Source organism: Lates calcarifer, linkage group LG2 (genome assembly GCF_001640805.2).
Source record: "Lates calcarifer isolate ASB-BC8 linkage group LG2, TLL_Latcal_v3, whole genome shotgun sequence".
NCBI classification, from domain to species: domain Eukaryota; kingdom Metazoa; phylum Chordata; class Actinopteri; family Centropomidae; genus Lates; species Lates calcarifer.
Window position 1 is genome coordinate 995,343 of NC_066834.1, and position 14,592 is coordinate 1,009,934.

General features: G+C 42.5%; 3 protein-coding genes and 2 non-coding genes across 8 annotated transcripts in view; all 5 read right to left on the reverse strand.

The window, feature by feature from the left end:
* The window catches only part of cpne7 (copine VII), a 30,714-nt gene extending 30,370 nt beyond the window's left edge, over nt 1-344 (reverse strand). For 3 of the 4 annotated variants that reach the window (XM_051073455.1, XM_051073453.1, XM_051073452.1), the window contains exon 1: nt 111-344. The gene's annotated coding sequence lies outside the window, so the exon portion shown is untranslated. Of the gene's footprint in view, nt 88-110 lie in introns of those variants that run through there. The other variant, XM_018687562.1, reaches the window with a different exon arrangement.
* Nucleotides 345-4,116: 3,772 nt separating this feature from the next.
* On the reverse strand, nt 4,117-8,383 carry rpl13 (ribosomal protein L13). Its single transcript, XM_018687564.2, has 6 exons — nt 8,266-8,383; nt 7,698-7,815; nt 6,688-6,829; nt 5,534-5,707; nt 4,623-4,679; nt 4,117-4,319 (listed from the first exon to the last, which is right to left on the reverse strand). Exons 2-6 carry the CDS (start codon nt 7,799-7,801, stop codon nt 4,161-4,163), a joined length of 636 nt encoding a protein of 211 aa, XP_018543080.1. The 5' UTR covers nt 7,802-7,815; nt 8,266-8,383; the 3' UTR covers nt 4,117-4,160.
* LOC127143668 (small nucleolar RNA MBII-202) lies at nt 4,469-4,548 on the reverse strand. The gene has a single exon (XR_007815232.1). It is a non-coding gene; the product is annotated as a small nucleolar RNA MBII-202 (small nucleolar RNA).
* LOC127143645 (small nucleolar RNA MBII-202) lies at nt 5,813-5,891 on the reverse strand. Its single transcript, XR_007815215.1, has one exon. It is a non-coding gene; the product is annotated as a small nucleolar RNA MBII-202 (small nucleolar RNA).
* A 1,907-nt stretch (nt 8,384-10,290) lies between the features above and the next one.
* Nucleotides 10,291-14,545, reverse strand: gcshb (glycine cleavage system protein H (aminomethyl carrier), b). The gene is made up of 5 exons (XM_018687558.2): nt 14,327-14,545; nt 13,161-13,240; nt 11,224-11,287; nt 10,911-11,042; nt 10,291-10,750 (listed from the first exon to the last, which is right to left on the reverse strand). The coding sequence occupies exons 1-5, from the start codon at nt 14,475-14,477 to the stop codon at nt 10,653-10,655; spliced, it is 525 nt and encodes a 174-aa protein (XP_018543074.1). The 5' UTR covers nt 14,478-14,545; the 3' UTR covers nt 10,291-10,652.
* Between the last annotated feature and the right edge of the window lie 47 nt (nt 14,546-14,592).

The following is a 14,592-nucleotide window of genomic DNA, read 5'->3' on the forward strand; positions in this document are numbered from 1 at the left end:
AGCAGTCTGCAGCTGATCAGAAAAACACACAAGCAACCGCATTTAAATCCCTCAGCTGAAGCATGAAACCCGCGGACAGTCAGGTCAAACCCGAGAAACTCACTTCCTACCTGTCGTTGTTCTTTTACTCTTAAACACACTTGTTTAATCCGCTCCCATTACACACACACACACACACACACACACACCGCCTGGCTGTTTTTTTCCCTCGGCTGAAACTCATTGGTTAGACAGTGAGGAGGGAGTAGCCTGTGTGCAGAGATGGGGAGCGGAGTCCAGCTGCTGGTGCTGAGGTAGAGATGGGCTTTTTGATTATTGAGAGTTGAATTCAAACCCGAGCCCAGAGAAAACAGGAGGGTGAGACGGTGTGAGTGCATCACACAGGCTTTTAGTGTCTGACAGCTCACACAGAGAACACAACCTGACATAAATGCAAAGAATGTGTGCGTAGCTTTGTGTGATTAGATGACAAGAGAACCATTAAACTGTGACTCATGAATAAATCAACAAAATACACTAAAAGTCTTCACTTGTTTTCCCACTCTTCCACCTCTCTGCAGACCCAGCAGAAGGTTTAAACCCTCAGCCTCAGCACACTTTGATCAGGCTGTGTCATTTTGCTCATACATGATCCCTCCACTGTGCAGTCTGTTAGAGCAGCCGACCAACAGACTGACCTGAGAGCAGGGTGTCATGCATCTATGGAAAATCAGAATAATATATTCTGTATTATAATACACAGAGAGCAGACATCTGCATACAGTCATGTTAAACACTGCCCCCTGCTCAGATTAACAACAGGTTAGTGGACCTTCGTGCTGAAGCTGTGGAACAGCAGGTTTGTCAGTTCCTGCTCAGGAGAGAAAGCAGTCCATGTCTGAATGAACGGTCCTGTCTGGCTGCTGAGGACAGAACAGGAAGTCAGACGGCAGATCCTCCAGCAGCAGCACGTCACCATCAGATCTCCATGTGGAGCTCCAGACACCTGAGACCAAACACACACACACACATGCACGTATATAAACCAACAAACTAATGTCACTCACATTAAAACCAACATGAAATGATTCACTGTCGATTTTTCAATCATTCCACAACAATGTATGTTACGTAACATATTGTTTCCACACAGCGTTCACGCTTGGACCTTTTCACAGTCCACCCACAAATGTATTATTTTCATGAATGTATTTCCAGACATTGCGTAACATTTATAGATTGCACTGACAAAACAGCAGCTCTTGAGTTTCAGCAAAGACAGAGCTGAAGGCCGGGAAAGACAAAGCAGCTAAAAAACAAATGATTTGATAAAGTGATTTGGGAAATTTGGAGTTCATCAAAATAAAGTGAGGAACAGAAAGTAAAAGCTCAGGTTGGACTGTTTTAAAGTACCCTGTGTGTCTGGCAATTAATTACTCTGCGCCTCTTGGTAACAGAAAGGTGTTGTAACATTTTATTCCTGAAGGTTTTTGAAGTCTTGTCATTCTGAAGTGTCCTTGAGACAGAGAGAACAGTCTTTCATTAGAGCTCTGCAGCATTACAAGTTAGTGTTTGATTTCAGGAGGACGAGGCTGATTCTTTGAGGCTTTCAGACGCAGGAATGATGTGAGCAGCAGACGGGCGGGTCAATCAAATCATTCCAACGGCATGACAAATAAAACACTTGGCTCCCTGCTTTTCAATTATCTGCTCTGTTGGTCTGATCACCATGTAACCTACACAGAGTTCAAACTAACTCTTTAAATAAAAGTAACAAAGCCATGTCTGCACGCAGTGTGTTTAACATGGAAGCTCGGTGCTTTCTGACGTGGCCATCGCCTAATGCCAGCTCCTCTCCGGCAGCTTTCACCCCCACCGCCTCTTCCTCCATGGGTATTCAGGGTCAGTAGCGAGCGTCTGCTTTGGGGCACGCACCTGAGCCCCAGCTCCAAACAACAGCCATCTGCTGCTGCTGTGTCAGTCCAGCACCTCACAGGACGTTCCCTGCCTTTACACATGGATTATCTATTCAGCTTCCCCCTGCTGCTCCCCCCCCGCCTCGGCACTGCTGACCACAATAACCCCCCAAAAAAGGAACAATACTCTCAACATGGCCTGAGTCAAACTAGCTGCGGTGTGTTGGTGTAACATCATCCACGGTTTTCCACCAGCGAGCAGCTCCCCTGAGCAGAGGTATTTCTGTGTGAAGGTAGGTTTTTGGAAATTTTAAAAAGCACTATTGATTCTCAGGTCGTTCTTATTGGTGATGGTAGCTGCAGCATCCCTGTTAATGGGAATCAATCACTGGGCTTGTGTTTCAGCAGGCTCACTGAATAGAAAGATTATCTCCAGGAGTCTCCTGTCTGTCATCATTATATTTGCCTTACTGACCTACAAATACTGTGGTCAAAAACATGGGAGTTCTCCTCTCACAGTTAACATGATACACACAGTTCTACATGGAGAGGGAAGCTGACACTGCCGGACACAAGCACACGTACAACCTCATTGATTTAAGTTGGACAGTAGAATCATGGATGAGAGAATAGAGAACAATAAACACCAGGTGCACAGTTATAAGTCATTATTTTGCAGTGCCCTATCTTACGCATAAACAGGACCGTCTCACCTCTGGTCCAAAACGACCTGACTCCTGTCCACTCCCTTTCATTAACTGAATTATTTATTTGCATTCAGACTGTTGGGACACAGATGCACACTAAAGGAGACACAGACAAGGGCATTTTGTCTCACCTCATCCTGATTTATTCCCGTCTGCTGGCATGCTGGACTTGGGATCTTTTTTTTTTAGAATTGGACATTTTCTAAAATGGCAGTGAGTAATGCATTTGAAATGGGCAATCTCACCCACCAGGGGAGTCTCTCTGCACCCGAGTTCTTTTATTTACTTTTTATTTATTCACTTCACCTTATCAGAGCACCACAGCACAGCCAGCATGTGCAAATTGTTTCTAAATGTCCAGAACCTCTGTTGTCATAGCAATGTTTTCATATCAACAGTCCATTTTGGTTCACGTCTGCCAGCACGTAACCTTCTGTACGAATATTAAAATTCAGCTTCACCCCCACAGGCTGAGTGTAAAACTGTCCCCACTGGGATGAGTTTTTCATTTTTCCTTACTTTCACCTCTCCTGACCATCCTCTGCCTCAGGGGCTGTAGTTGACCTCCACTTCTGCATTAATATGCTCTGGATAATGTACATGTTTTAATGACCAGGCTCTGCCTGCCTCAGCCTCTCAGACTGAATTTCTGGTGACCACACTTTCAAACTAAAGGAGTTAACTGGACGAGCTTGAATTAACATCATCGGTTTCTGTCACACACGCTCCTCTAATAACTGCTGAGTCACTGATCGAGTTCATCTGTCATGTTAGGTTACTGACCTGCTCTCAGAAAGTCCAGCTTTTAAAAAGTGATTCTTCAGTTTCTTCAACAAACTCCACCGTTCAGTTTCTACATCTCCATTAATGAGCTGTATTTTGTGCCTCTGGTGCCACCTACTGCTGAAAATATTCTCACTGAATCCAGAGTGAGCTCAGAGCAGGTCCAGGTCAGATACTGACTGAACTAAAGATTTGATCAGAGGCACAGGTGTAAATCATTAGATTAATCACAGCTGAGTTCCATTCAGCTGCTTCAGTTTCAGGGTCCTGGTATTGTTTATGACACAGGAGCAGAGCAGAGCCAGTGTTAATGTTATTAGTAAAAACCAGGTTCTTCTGACAGGTCTGGTTTTATTAGTTGGCTTGAACCAGATCACATTTTTAGGGACTAATGCACCTCTGACGTTGGTCTTGATGTTCTTTGTGTCTTTGTCCTGAAGAACCATTTTTACAGTTACAATTAACTTTTATATTCCTGTTTTAATGTGTTCACCTCTAATAATATTTATTAGCTCTCATGCTAAGAGCTGCACTCTGCACACATCTGATCCTGTCTGTAAGTCACACCCTCACTGTGGAGATACCTGTAAAAATGATCCAGAACCATCACTTTGTTGTTTGCAGGTATACAGCAGACACCGTGTCCTCAGCCGAGTCTCTGTTCCATCAAGTCTCATCTATGACTAGACCACAAAAACCACCACCTGTTAATCACGACATTCTCACATTCATCTTTTTAAACACTTTATTTTGCAAAGTTCCATAGAGGCTATTTTCACTTCTTCTTCTCCACGTCCTGCTCGGCAGCCTCCTTAGCTCTCTTGGCACGGATGCCAAAAAGACGAGCGTTAGCGCGAGCCATACGCAGGCTGGCGAAAGCCTTGAAGTTCTTCTCATCCTCAGAGATAACCCGGGCCTTCTCCTTCTTGTGCACCTGAAAGAGAGAGAAAAACAATGATAGGACACTTTTCTTCACACTGGTTAACAGATTTCTCTCCATAAAAAACACAAAATCCAGCCTGTTGCAAAGATCCAGTTTTCAAACATCACTTTTTATGATCTTGTGATTTGGCTTCCAGATTAGATTTTTAAAAAGCAGTCATCAGAAAAAGGGTTCAAATGTTTCATCAAAGAAATACAGAGATTCCGGAGATTTGTCATCACCTGACTGCTGTGACTGCATATGTTTCTGAAAATGAACGCGAGGTTCGAGGAGAATCTTGCAGGAACTACTTACAGTTTTGATGGGCATGACTGGACCAGTGAGCTGAGTGGCCATCTTCAGTTCCTCCTCCTGAAAAGATTACACACAGTTCACTCTTCAAGAAAACAGACAAGAATCCACTGTGCACAGAGAGGCTGAAACACACCAACAACATGTGAAGGGAAATGACTTGGAGGTCAAGGCAGAGAAAATAGTGTGTGGTTTACATGATGGTTTTCAACCACAGCAGCCAACCTGAAGACTGATCAGACTGATGCTTATTCAGGTAATACTGAGGTATTAAATCTGAATGAGTTCATGGTGTCGTGTGTAGGGATCAGATATTTTCAGAGCAGGGAGGCAGTGTTCGGACCGTGCATGTCTCTGACATTACAGGTCCTCTGTGGTGTTTTATTCATCAGCTGAATTATCTTAGAAAAACCCTCAAATTCATCACCACATGGATGAATTAGTTTTCAAATGTGACTGAATTTGAGTTCAGTGGTGTGTCCCCTGTTTCATTAGAAAACCTCAAATCCCCATGCAGTCTCATAAAACCTGACACAACTGACTGAAATGGCATTCAGAATGCAAATGATGATCTTTCTCTGAAGGTGTGCAGCTGCCAGAGACAAACAGTCTCATGCAGGGATTACACAGGAACTATAACTGTACTGCATTTCATTTTAACAAAGTCAAGTGTGGTAAAGGTTGGAGCTAAATCTGTTTTACAATAAAAAGCTTCTCTATTCATTTTAATGAGATGCAGCAAAACTAAAACATCAAAGAGGACTTTGTACCAATTTGTACGGAGAAATGATTCACTCCTCACTGACTGCATGCCTCTGTGGAGTCATTTAAACTCAGCAAAACATAAAACATCTGTTCACTACTGTAGTCTATCACAAACTAGTTTTATGTGACAATGTGAGAGAGAAACTTACAGTGCTGTCTCCCTTCTTGGGGGCAGAAGCCTTCCTGGGGAACAGGATGAGCTTGGAGCGGTACTCCTTCAGGCGCTGCACGTTGGCCTGCAGGGATTCTGTGGATCTGTTGCGACGGCGGGGGTCAACAGAGATGCCGATGGTGCGGGCTGTCTTTTTGTGGATGCCGGCCGCCTGCAGGGAGGGAGGAGCACTGCGTGTTACAGCAAGTTGAACCTAAAACCTGATTTAGATCTAACGTCCACAGATTTGTGACATTCAATTTGATTTTCCTTTTTGGATCAACAAAAGCAGTCATCAGAAAAAGGGTTCAAAGGATTCATCAAGAAAATACAGAGATTCCGGAGATTTGTCATCATCTGACTGCTGCGACACTAAACTCAGAAGATGGTTTTTATATTCCCAGTCATAATGATTCAACACTTGAGCCTAATGAACTGGGGCACAGCACTCTCCACTCCCTCCACAGTCTCTTGTAGTGGCCAGGAATATCTTCTGTTGACATGTTACAGGAGTAAGGGTGCTTTAGTTGATTAGTTACAAGATCTAGTCCCTGAGCATCAAGCCATGAATTCTGTTTGCAGTGGATATGGGCATTTCATGTTTTCTCCCATGACTTAAATAGTTAAATTAATGGGTCTTACTCATAGAGTTAGGAGCTGACAATTAGAATTAACATCTAATTCAACTCTGATCCAAACAAACGAAATCATCTAATTAAAAACCAGAACTCCTTTGTGAGTCTACGTCTTGTGACGGAAAACAACAAACACATCCACATGTTCTGGGGTGCTGCACATCAACAGTCGTTTAGCCTTCCTCCCACAGCAGGACAGTGCATGGGAGAAGAGGAAAGGTACACTTTGGCTGGAACATCAAGTCTTTGAGCAGCGCTCTGTGTTCTTCTACAGCTACTGAGTGTTTTGGTTGGGTGGGATGCATGATTCATCTCAGAGAGACTGAGCCGGTTCTGCTCTGCATCTACAGCAGTCAAACACATTTCTGAGGTGGAAGTCAAACTGTTAAACACTTGTTTTTGGGGTCTCAGTTTTGGGATTTAATTCTTTCAGTTTTCAAATACTGGTTATTGGTATTGCTGGTTAATTATTTCTGCATATAAACAAATTTATTAACAGATTACTACTAAATCTTACCTTGAGTTCCTCCAGGGTGAAGCCACGTCCGGCACGGACCTTTGTGTGGTACCTGACAGTGGGACACCTGACCTGTGGCCTCAGTGGTCCAGCAACAGGACGAGGAGCAATACGACGGGCCTTAGCCTGACGAGCCTTTCGCCTGTAGAAAAATATCTTAGTCAAACTGGAGAAAAGCTAAACCCTTCACAAAACTCAGGAACTACACAAGTCTGTATTTAACTTGTTTATTTAGCTTTTTGTTAGAGTTTAAATGAATTAGTAAAATCTATGACCTTTTGTTTCTCTCCCTCACCCACTATTCTCTTCTATCTTTAATTGAGGAACAGACTCTGTAACTTTAGATTTAATGTCAAAGAAAACTACATTACATTCAGTGATGATCATGTGGTGGGATGAAGGCTGCAAGCTGCTAAACCTACACACCTACACTTCATCCACACTGCACTGAGATTCCAGGACTTGATCAATCAAAATCAGCTGCCAGTCTATTTGCAGACATCACTCCCTCAATACATTAAACCAAAACTCTGACAACAGCCTCCCCTCCGATGAAAAAAATGCACATGCAGGAATATCAAAATAAAACTTTAACATTTCTTTAAAGATCTATGTATACTTAATAATGTGCTTCAAAAACCATAGTGCACCCATAAGGCAGCACCTCACACAGTGCATGTTGACTGCCTGATTTTAATCAAACTCCCTGGCAGCAGCTAAAACTACAAGTCACATATCTGCCACTGTATATTTACAGTCCACTGTCAGACCGGTGTTGGATTCTATATGTCCATGCTATCAAACTACTGATGGAGTCTGCATTTGAGAACATTAAAATGTTACTGGCGTCCAATTTAACTTATTAGACCTTCATACAATTCGTTCCAATATATTAAAAGCTAGCTGACTGTGCTCGTGTTATATCTGCTAACGTCTCTCATTCATGAGGCGAGTGGAAGGTGCGTTAGCTCAAGTTAGCATCTCTCCCTGGAGCACCGGGCAGTTCTTACCTGCGGATCTTCCTGGCGGGCTGGTTGAACCAGGTGCGCACTCTTTTCTGCCAGTCCTTGTGGAAGTGAGGGTTCAAAATCATTCCATTCCGGCTGGGGGCCATGGCTGCCTACTTCCCTGCAACACAGCAGAGAGACATGAGCAGGCTGTCATGCCGGCACACACAGCGCTAGGTCAGAGATGCTAAGCTACCAGTTCTACCAGGCTATTGGCTATTTTGACATGCCACAATCAATAATATTTGCTATTTAACCATTCTTTACCTACAGCCGTTTTTATTTTAAGGGTTGGTTATATTTTATAGGACATTATTGATGCACTGGGCTACTACCGCTGGCCTGAAACAGCGATGCTAACAGTCAACACACTGGCAGCACTTGATCGGGCATCGCCACTAAAACAGATGTTAATCAGCAATTCAACGGCAAAATCTGTAACAATAGTCACCTTAATTTAAAGTTGATAAAACACACTATTTCAGGTTGTAACTGAAATCGACAAATACCGATAAAATACCAAGGATTAATTTAGATTACTTTTAAAACAGTAGGGAATAATTTCTCATACCTACGAGGGAGGAAAATGGCCGAAAGGAAAAAGGAAGTTGTAATGCGGGGGATTGTGGGATATGTGTCAACCAGCCAATGAGCGAACAGAAGCCTGATCAAAGAGTATGTAAAGGAGCAACACCCCCCGCGAAAACGAACTGAAAGAACGTAAAATGAAATTTAAATATCCCATTCGGTTTAGGGTAAGAATAATTTATTTCGCTTTAGCAGAGCAGTTTCATGCTATACGTTAGGCAATATTTCTATAGCCTTTAATTGTACTAAATCATGACATCACGTAAACCGAGGGAAAAGGAAATGGGTCGTTTATGTAAAACCGGAAGTAAGAGCACTTTAAACACACTTTCTTCATCTTTGTCTAGATACAGTGAAATGCATTCAACCTTCTTATATTTGTATCGTTGTTATGATGTGAATTTGCACACGCTTTGTGTATACATAGTGGATATATGTGTAGAAATAAAAATTAGAAATATTAATTGTTGAAAAACCTATGAATGTACTTTTTGTCAAATAAAGCTTATCTCAATCTTTGATTGTTCATTATAATAATTATTATATTCATTATTACTCTCATTAACTTTACTGTGAGAGTTCTAATAAATGTAATTTATCTATGACATGAAATGTATTTTGCAAACTGAAGTCCATGTAGATTGTGTTGTGATTTAATTTGAGTCCACATATTCAAAACTGTGCATTGTGCAAAGTGAAAAAGTGAGGTTTTTGTACTGGCCACTAGATGTAGGCCTCCGACCTTCTGTTAGGAATCAGTAGTAGGTTTGGCTTCATCTCATTGTGTTTCCTACAGTAGGTTAGTATACTGATAGACCACAGACACTGATCAGCACTCCAAATTATTCAATCAGCATCCGCAGATAATTACTTTATGGCAGTAGGGTATCCCTGTATGTAGCAATAGAAACTGCTTAAGACACTACTACACAGTACTATCCTGAAAGTCTATGAGGAGGCATGTGGACTGATCTCTGTTGATGAGTCATTAGCTCGTGCCTGCCATTTCCAACATGTGAGAGTAAAACTGTCCAAACAGCTGTAGAAGATGATGGATTCGTTACCAAACAGGCCGACCACACACATGAGAGCTGCAAAGCTGAGTGTGCAGAATAATAATAATAACTTTCACTTATTCCTTCTCATGTTTAAATATGCGTGAACACATTTAAGAAAGCGTTCTGTGTGAACTGTTGCTGTGGTGCTGTCTAAACTTGTTTTCTTGTTGAACCAGTGTGTCATCTGGTGATACAATGAAAGAACTGTTTATTAGATGATGTCAGGATCAAATCAGTTTCCTTTTGTGCGATGCAGCAATCATAAACTGTACCTTGGACATAGGATCAAAGTTAGAGGAGTTAACAGCTTCTGACTCATGTTGCCTTCACATTACAACTGATGCAGAAATGGATTCAATGTCAGAAGCTGGTTGATGATGATTCATGACACAGTGAAACATAATAAAACTGCATTTTCTATTGTGGAGAGGTCAAAGGTTAAAAGGTGTCAATCTGGAGAAACATGCAGTTTGTAAATGGGAGACTTCAACACATCACACAGACCTTCCCTTTAAGAGGAAGTTCTGCTGAAGACATTTGGATATAAAGTAAATTCAGTCTTTTATTATACAAATAAAATAAATACAAAGTCAGAAATACCAGTTACAGCTCTTTATCAGCCTGAGAGCTGCAGTTTTTTGTTCAGTCAATGATTTTAAGAGCACTGCTTCATTAATCATTGATCATCCGGCCTCTGCTATCTCTTCCTATCTGCACCTGAGGGCAAAGGTCAGGTGTGTGGAGCTACGAGCAAAAAGAGGCAGCATGCTCTGTCAGCACATGTAGACCAACATGCTATGAACATGTCTCCACACACATTAACTGTACATGAGCCTTTTTTACTCTCACACTGTAAAGTTGTGTTGTCATTGTTCACTGTGTGAACTGGTGCCAGCGTCATCACAACACATTCCTGTGTGTTTGCTGTCATGACCAAGAATGACCGGATGTTATTTTGTTTCAAGTTTAAATTTTATTAAATGAATGTGACACAGCGCTTACAATCACTTTCCAGTCCTTCAACACATCTGTGCACATCTGAAAATGGAGCTAAGCACCAGGAACGAGACCCGGTGCCACAGACAGATGTGGAGATTAAGAGCCCTTTAGGTTTGCTAGTGGCTAAAACAAATCCTAACCTTCTAAGTGGAAGTTGTTACAGAGTATTTTATTTTTTATATTTTGATAGCACAATTCCAGTATCAAAATAAATACCACAGACGAAGAAGAGTGTCACACAAGGTGTTAGTAACCTGGCCTACTGATCTCTGACTGAAATGACATTACAAAACAGCACAGTGAGTTCACTGATTTATTCTTCAAGCGACTTAAGAAATGTATCATACGCAGCCTGATCCATGAGGCTCTCCACTTCCTCTGGCTTCTCGATCGTCATCTTGATTAGCCAGCCTGAAAGGTAAGAGTTTATATTTAAGAAGCCAAACATATACATGTTCTCATGAACATTACTCTAGTTTGGCAACTTGTCATCTACCTTGGCAACAGTTAGAGAGAGATTCCTGACTGTAGATTTACCAGCAACAAACAGCTGTGACTGTGAGAGGCTCACCTTCTGCATAGCAGGCTTTATTCACAAGTCCAGGATTCTCTGCCAGCTCTGTGTTGATTTCAGTTACTTCTCCTGTCAGTGGTGAGTACAGCTCACTCGCAGCCTTTACACTCTCCAGAGCACCAAACTCCTCTATAACACACACACACACACACACACACACACACAGCATGACAGATGACTGAGCAAACATTTCTATTTTTCAAGTTCATGATATAAAAAGTATCAGTGCTTTAACATTTGAATAAAGGAGCAGGGATGTATTTAAGTCATTTCAAACAAAAAGATTAAAAAGTGGATTCCAGGCTCTCACCCATTTGTTCAAGTCTTTGGCCAACTTCAGGGAGTCCACAGTACACCACGTCACCTAACGCTTCCTGAAACAACACAACGAGTGAATGAATGAATGAATGAATCAGCACCTGATCCAGAATTCCAGTGTTTCAGCCTCTCTGTGACTCTTTTCCTTTATAATGGGTCAGAGTTATATGTGTCCATTTTAAAATGCGTAATGATTCATTAACTGTGCACTGTAGCTCTCTGCAGATGTTTCTCAAACAGGAATAAATAATATATTTAGGGCCTATGTTATAACACAGTTGGTGCTCTAGTGAGACTTTACCACAGCTGGGTGGTGTGTGTGTGTGTGTGTGTGTGTGTGTGTGTGTGTGTGTGTGTGTGTGATTAACTCAATAAAGTGATAAGGACATAATGTCAGGTTTGTTCTTTATCTTAAAACTAAGAGTGTTTCTGTTTATAATGACAGAGTCTGTCTGAGGCTTCAGATCAATGTCCTGTTAAAACTGTTCTTTACACAGTGATGCATTCAGGTGGGTAGAATTACAGGAATGTTGTATGTACAGTAGAAACTGGCTACATTTACTGTATTCATGTCACTGAACCAGCAGGTGTTGGTCAAATTAATTTTCAAATATGAATTTCAAAACCTCCTAAGGCCCAAACATCATGGTTAGAGTAAGATCATCTCCTCAGTGAGAGGAAGCTGCTCTGGCCTCATACTGATGCTTCATTTAAAGTATCACCTCTGTGCAGGTGAGGTTGAAAATCCTCTCCTCATGAAGAAAATGTAGAAATGTTTCTCTGTACACGATGTGTCCAATCTGTGTGACTAACACGTGTGGAAGATGTGCTGTGATTCATCACTCACAGCATGTGTGATTTACTGCTCCTAAAGAAGCAGCTGTGTGAAACTTTACTCATGTCTGGCTTTTATGAGGAGCTGTTCAGAGATAAGGAAATTATTTTTAGACCCTGAAAGTGTTTGAGTGAGAGGTGAAATCTCACGTGCTGCCTAATGTATATGCATGAAAAAAAAACAGACTTTAATTTTTAATTTAGCAAATTAAACAAACTTTAAAAAGATCATTGATGGAGCAGAACACAGGCAGAGGCATCACAGAGTTTAATGTCCTCCAGCTCAGTTGAACTGTGTTGTAAAACATTCAAGCTGATGCTCTAAGGATATGTGCAGCTCAGAGCTTTCATCACTGCTCCAGCCCTTAATGAAGCTTCTTCTGGTCTTTCTAATTTTATAACATCCTGGAAATACAACCAGTAGCCTCGAGTCTATAAATGACATACCATCAAATAAGCAGCTGATCAACGTTGTTCTGGGCTGAATTCAGCCAGTTCTTTGTGGTATCTCATTTACAGTTCATTTCCCAAGATGCTGTGGGTGGATACGGTCAGAGGTCTGCTCAAAGTTCACATTTCCAAGTACAGTGTGAGTGCAGGTTGATAAAAGTCCACACTTAAATAATCACAGCCACAGTTTATGAGCATTGTTTTTCTGTCTGCAGTGATATGACGGGGTGAAGGAGCAGTAATCCAGTGATCAGCCTGATACAACAGCAGCAGCAGCAGACTGAGTTTCCATCTCTTCACATCATCACATCTTCTTAAACTATAATACTACTGATGGCACAACTGACCAGTCAGCAGCTGCTCTCAGATCAGCCGTCAGCTCCAAGTACAGCAGTAAATGTTTCTCTACAGGTCTGAGATAGAACACACCTGCCCTCAGTCAAAGCTCTGAGCGTCTGCAGGTAAACACTTACCTGCCCTTGAGATTTTCTGCATACCATCATCAATTGTCTCAAACAATAGTAATAAAGCAGTAAATTAGCTTGTTAAAGCAAAGTGCAGCACTGAACTGCTCACTGCAGACCTCAGCATCACTGAACCCAGAGTGTCGTAAATCAATGATTAGAAAAGAAAGGACCGACGTACCTGAGCATAACTGCTGATACCAACTGTGCCGATCCCACCCTCCACTCTCACCCACTCATGCTTCTCTGTGAACTTCAGGGCTGTGGACAGACAGGGGAGAGTTCCACATCAATTCATCACATAAACAAACTATGAATCAGCACTGAACTGTGATTAAACACAAACTGCTGCTGTGATGGATCTTGTGAAATAAGAGGCCACTGTTCTCTGAGCCCATGATTCGTATGTCCAAAGAACAGTTTACTGCACTCTGGACCAAAGCTGAAGAGTCGGCTGTTTCTTATGCAACACCGTGTGCCGTCAATTAGAAATAAAAATCTGGAGTTTACTGGTTTCACCGAGACAACCTCAAAGACAGATTTCTGCAGACGCAGTTTAACCATCAGTGTTTGGACAGAAAAAAGACTCCAGATTATCCGGTTGTGTCAGATCTGCAGGAGTTGGAGCCTTTTGATTCAAAGCTCACGCTGTCATCTTCACAATACCCCGAGGGAAGAACCGCAACGGCTCAACAATTCCCAGTATTGGCATCAGACCATGCAGAAAAATACAGGTTTGAACCAGATTGTGAAATGAGCGAGATGCTGATGCATGGCAGAGTCAGTCCTGAGAGCTGAATAATCCTGCTGCTGAACAGGAAGCTGGAGAAATGATTTTACTGATTCTCTCAGAAAATAAACCTTCAGCATCTGACACACTGATGTCTGACAGGAAGAGGAATGAATGAATAGACTCAGGGATTTCACCACCCCACAGATCATCTATGGCACATGATTAATAAACTGTTCCTGGGTGCACGAGACCGGAGTAATTTGACGTTGACGCTCATTAATTAACATCCCAGTCTGAACCTCGTGCTTTGACTGTCCTGCAGTGACACCGAACAGGGTCAAAAAGAAAGTCCTGCTCTAAACTTTACCCAGAAAAACATGTGGCTGCTGGTTTTCAGCGCCCAGGTTTTAGTTCTTCTCCTGCTCCGAGTTAATAACAAACTTGGATCTGGCCTCCCTGTCGCATTCCTCTGCTCCGCTGTGGCAAAGTGACACAAACTGCGTGGGTTTTTCGTCCATTGCAGAGACAGGAATGTGTAACCAACCCGCATGTAGTATGTACCACCGCAGCTCCCGGTGGAACGCGTGTATGATTTGTCTATGTATCAGTTTTACCTGAGGACAGGGCCGAGGTGGTGCTCAGTGTCCGCGGGGAGCCGCTCCTCCACAGCAGCCGGCTGGCTGAGAGCTGCGCTGCGGGCGAGAGCTGAGGCAGTCTGGGAGAAAAGTTTGCGGAGAGGCACCGCAGCGCTGTCCTCATCGCCATCTTCACTCAGTCTGTGTCCAACTCTTTAATCCAGTGCACATACACTTGACCGCGGGAGCGCGCACCATCCCACTGTTTGCGGGCTCCCGCAGCCGAGAGGGGGTGGGGGTGTGTT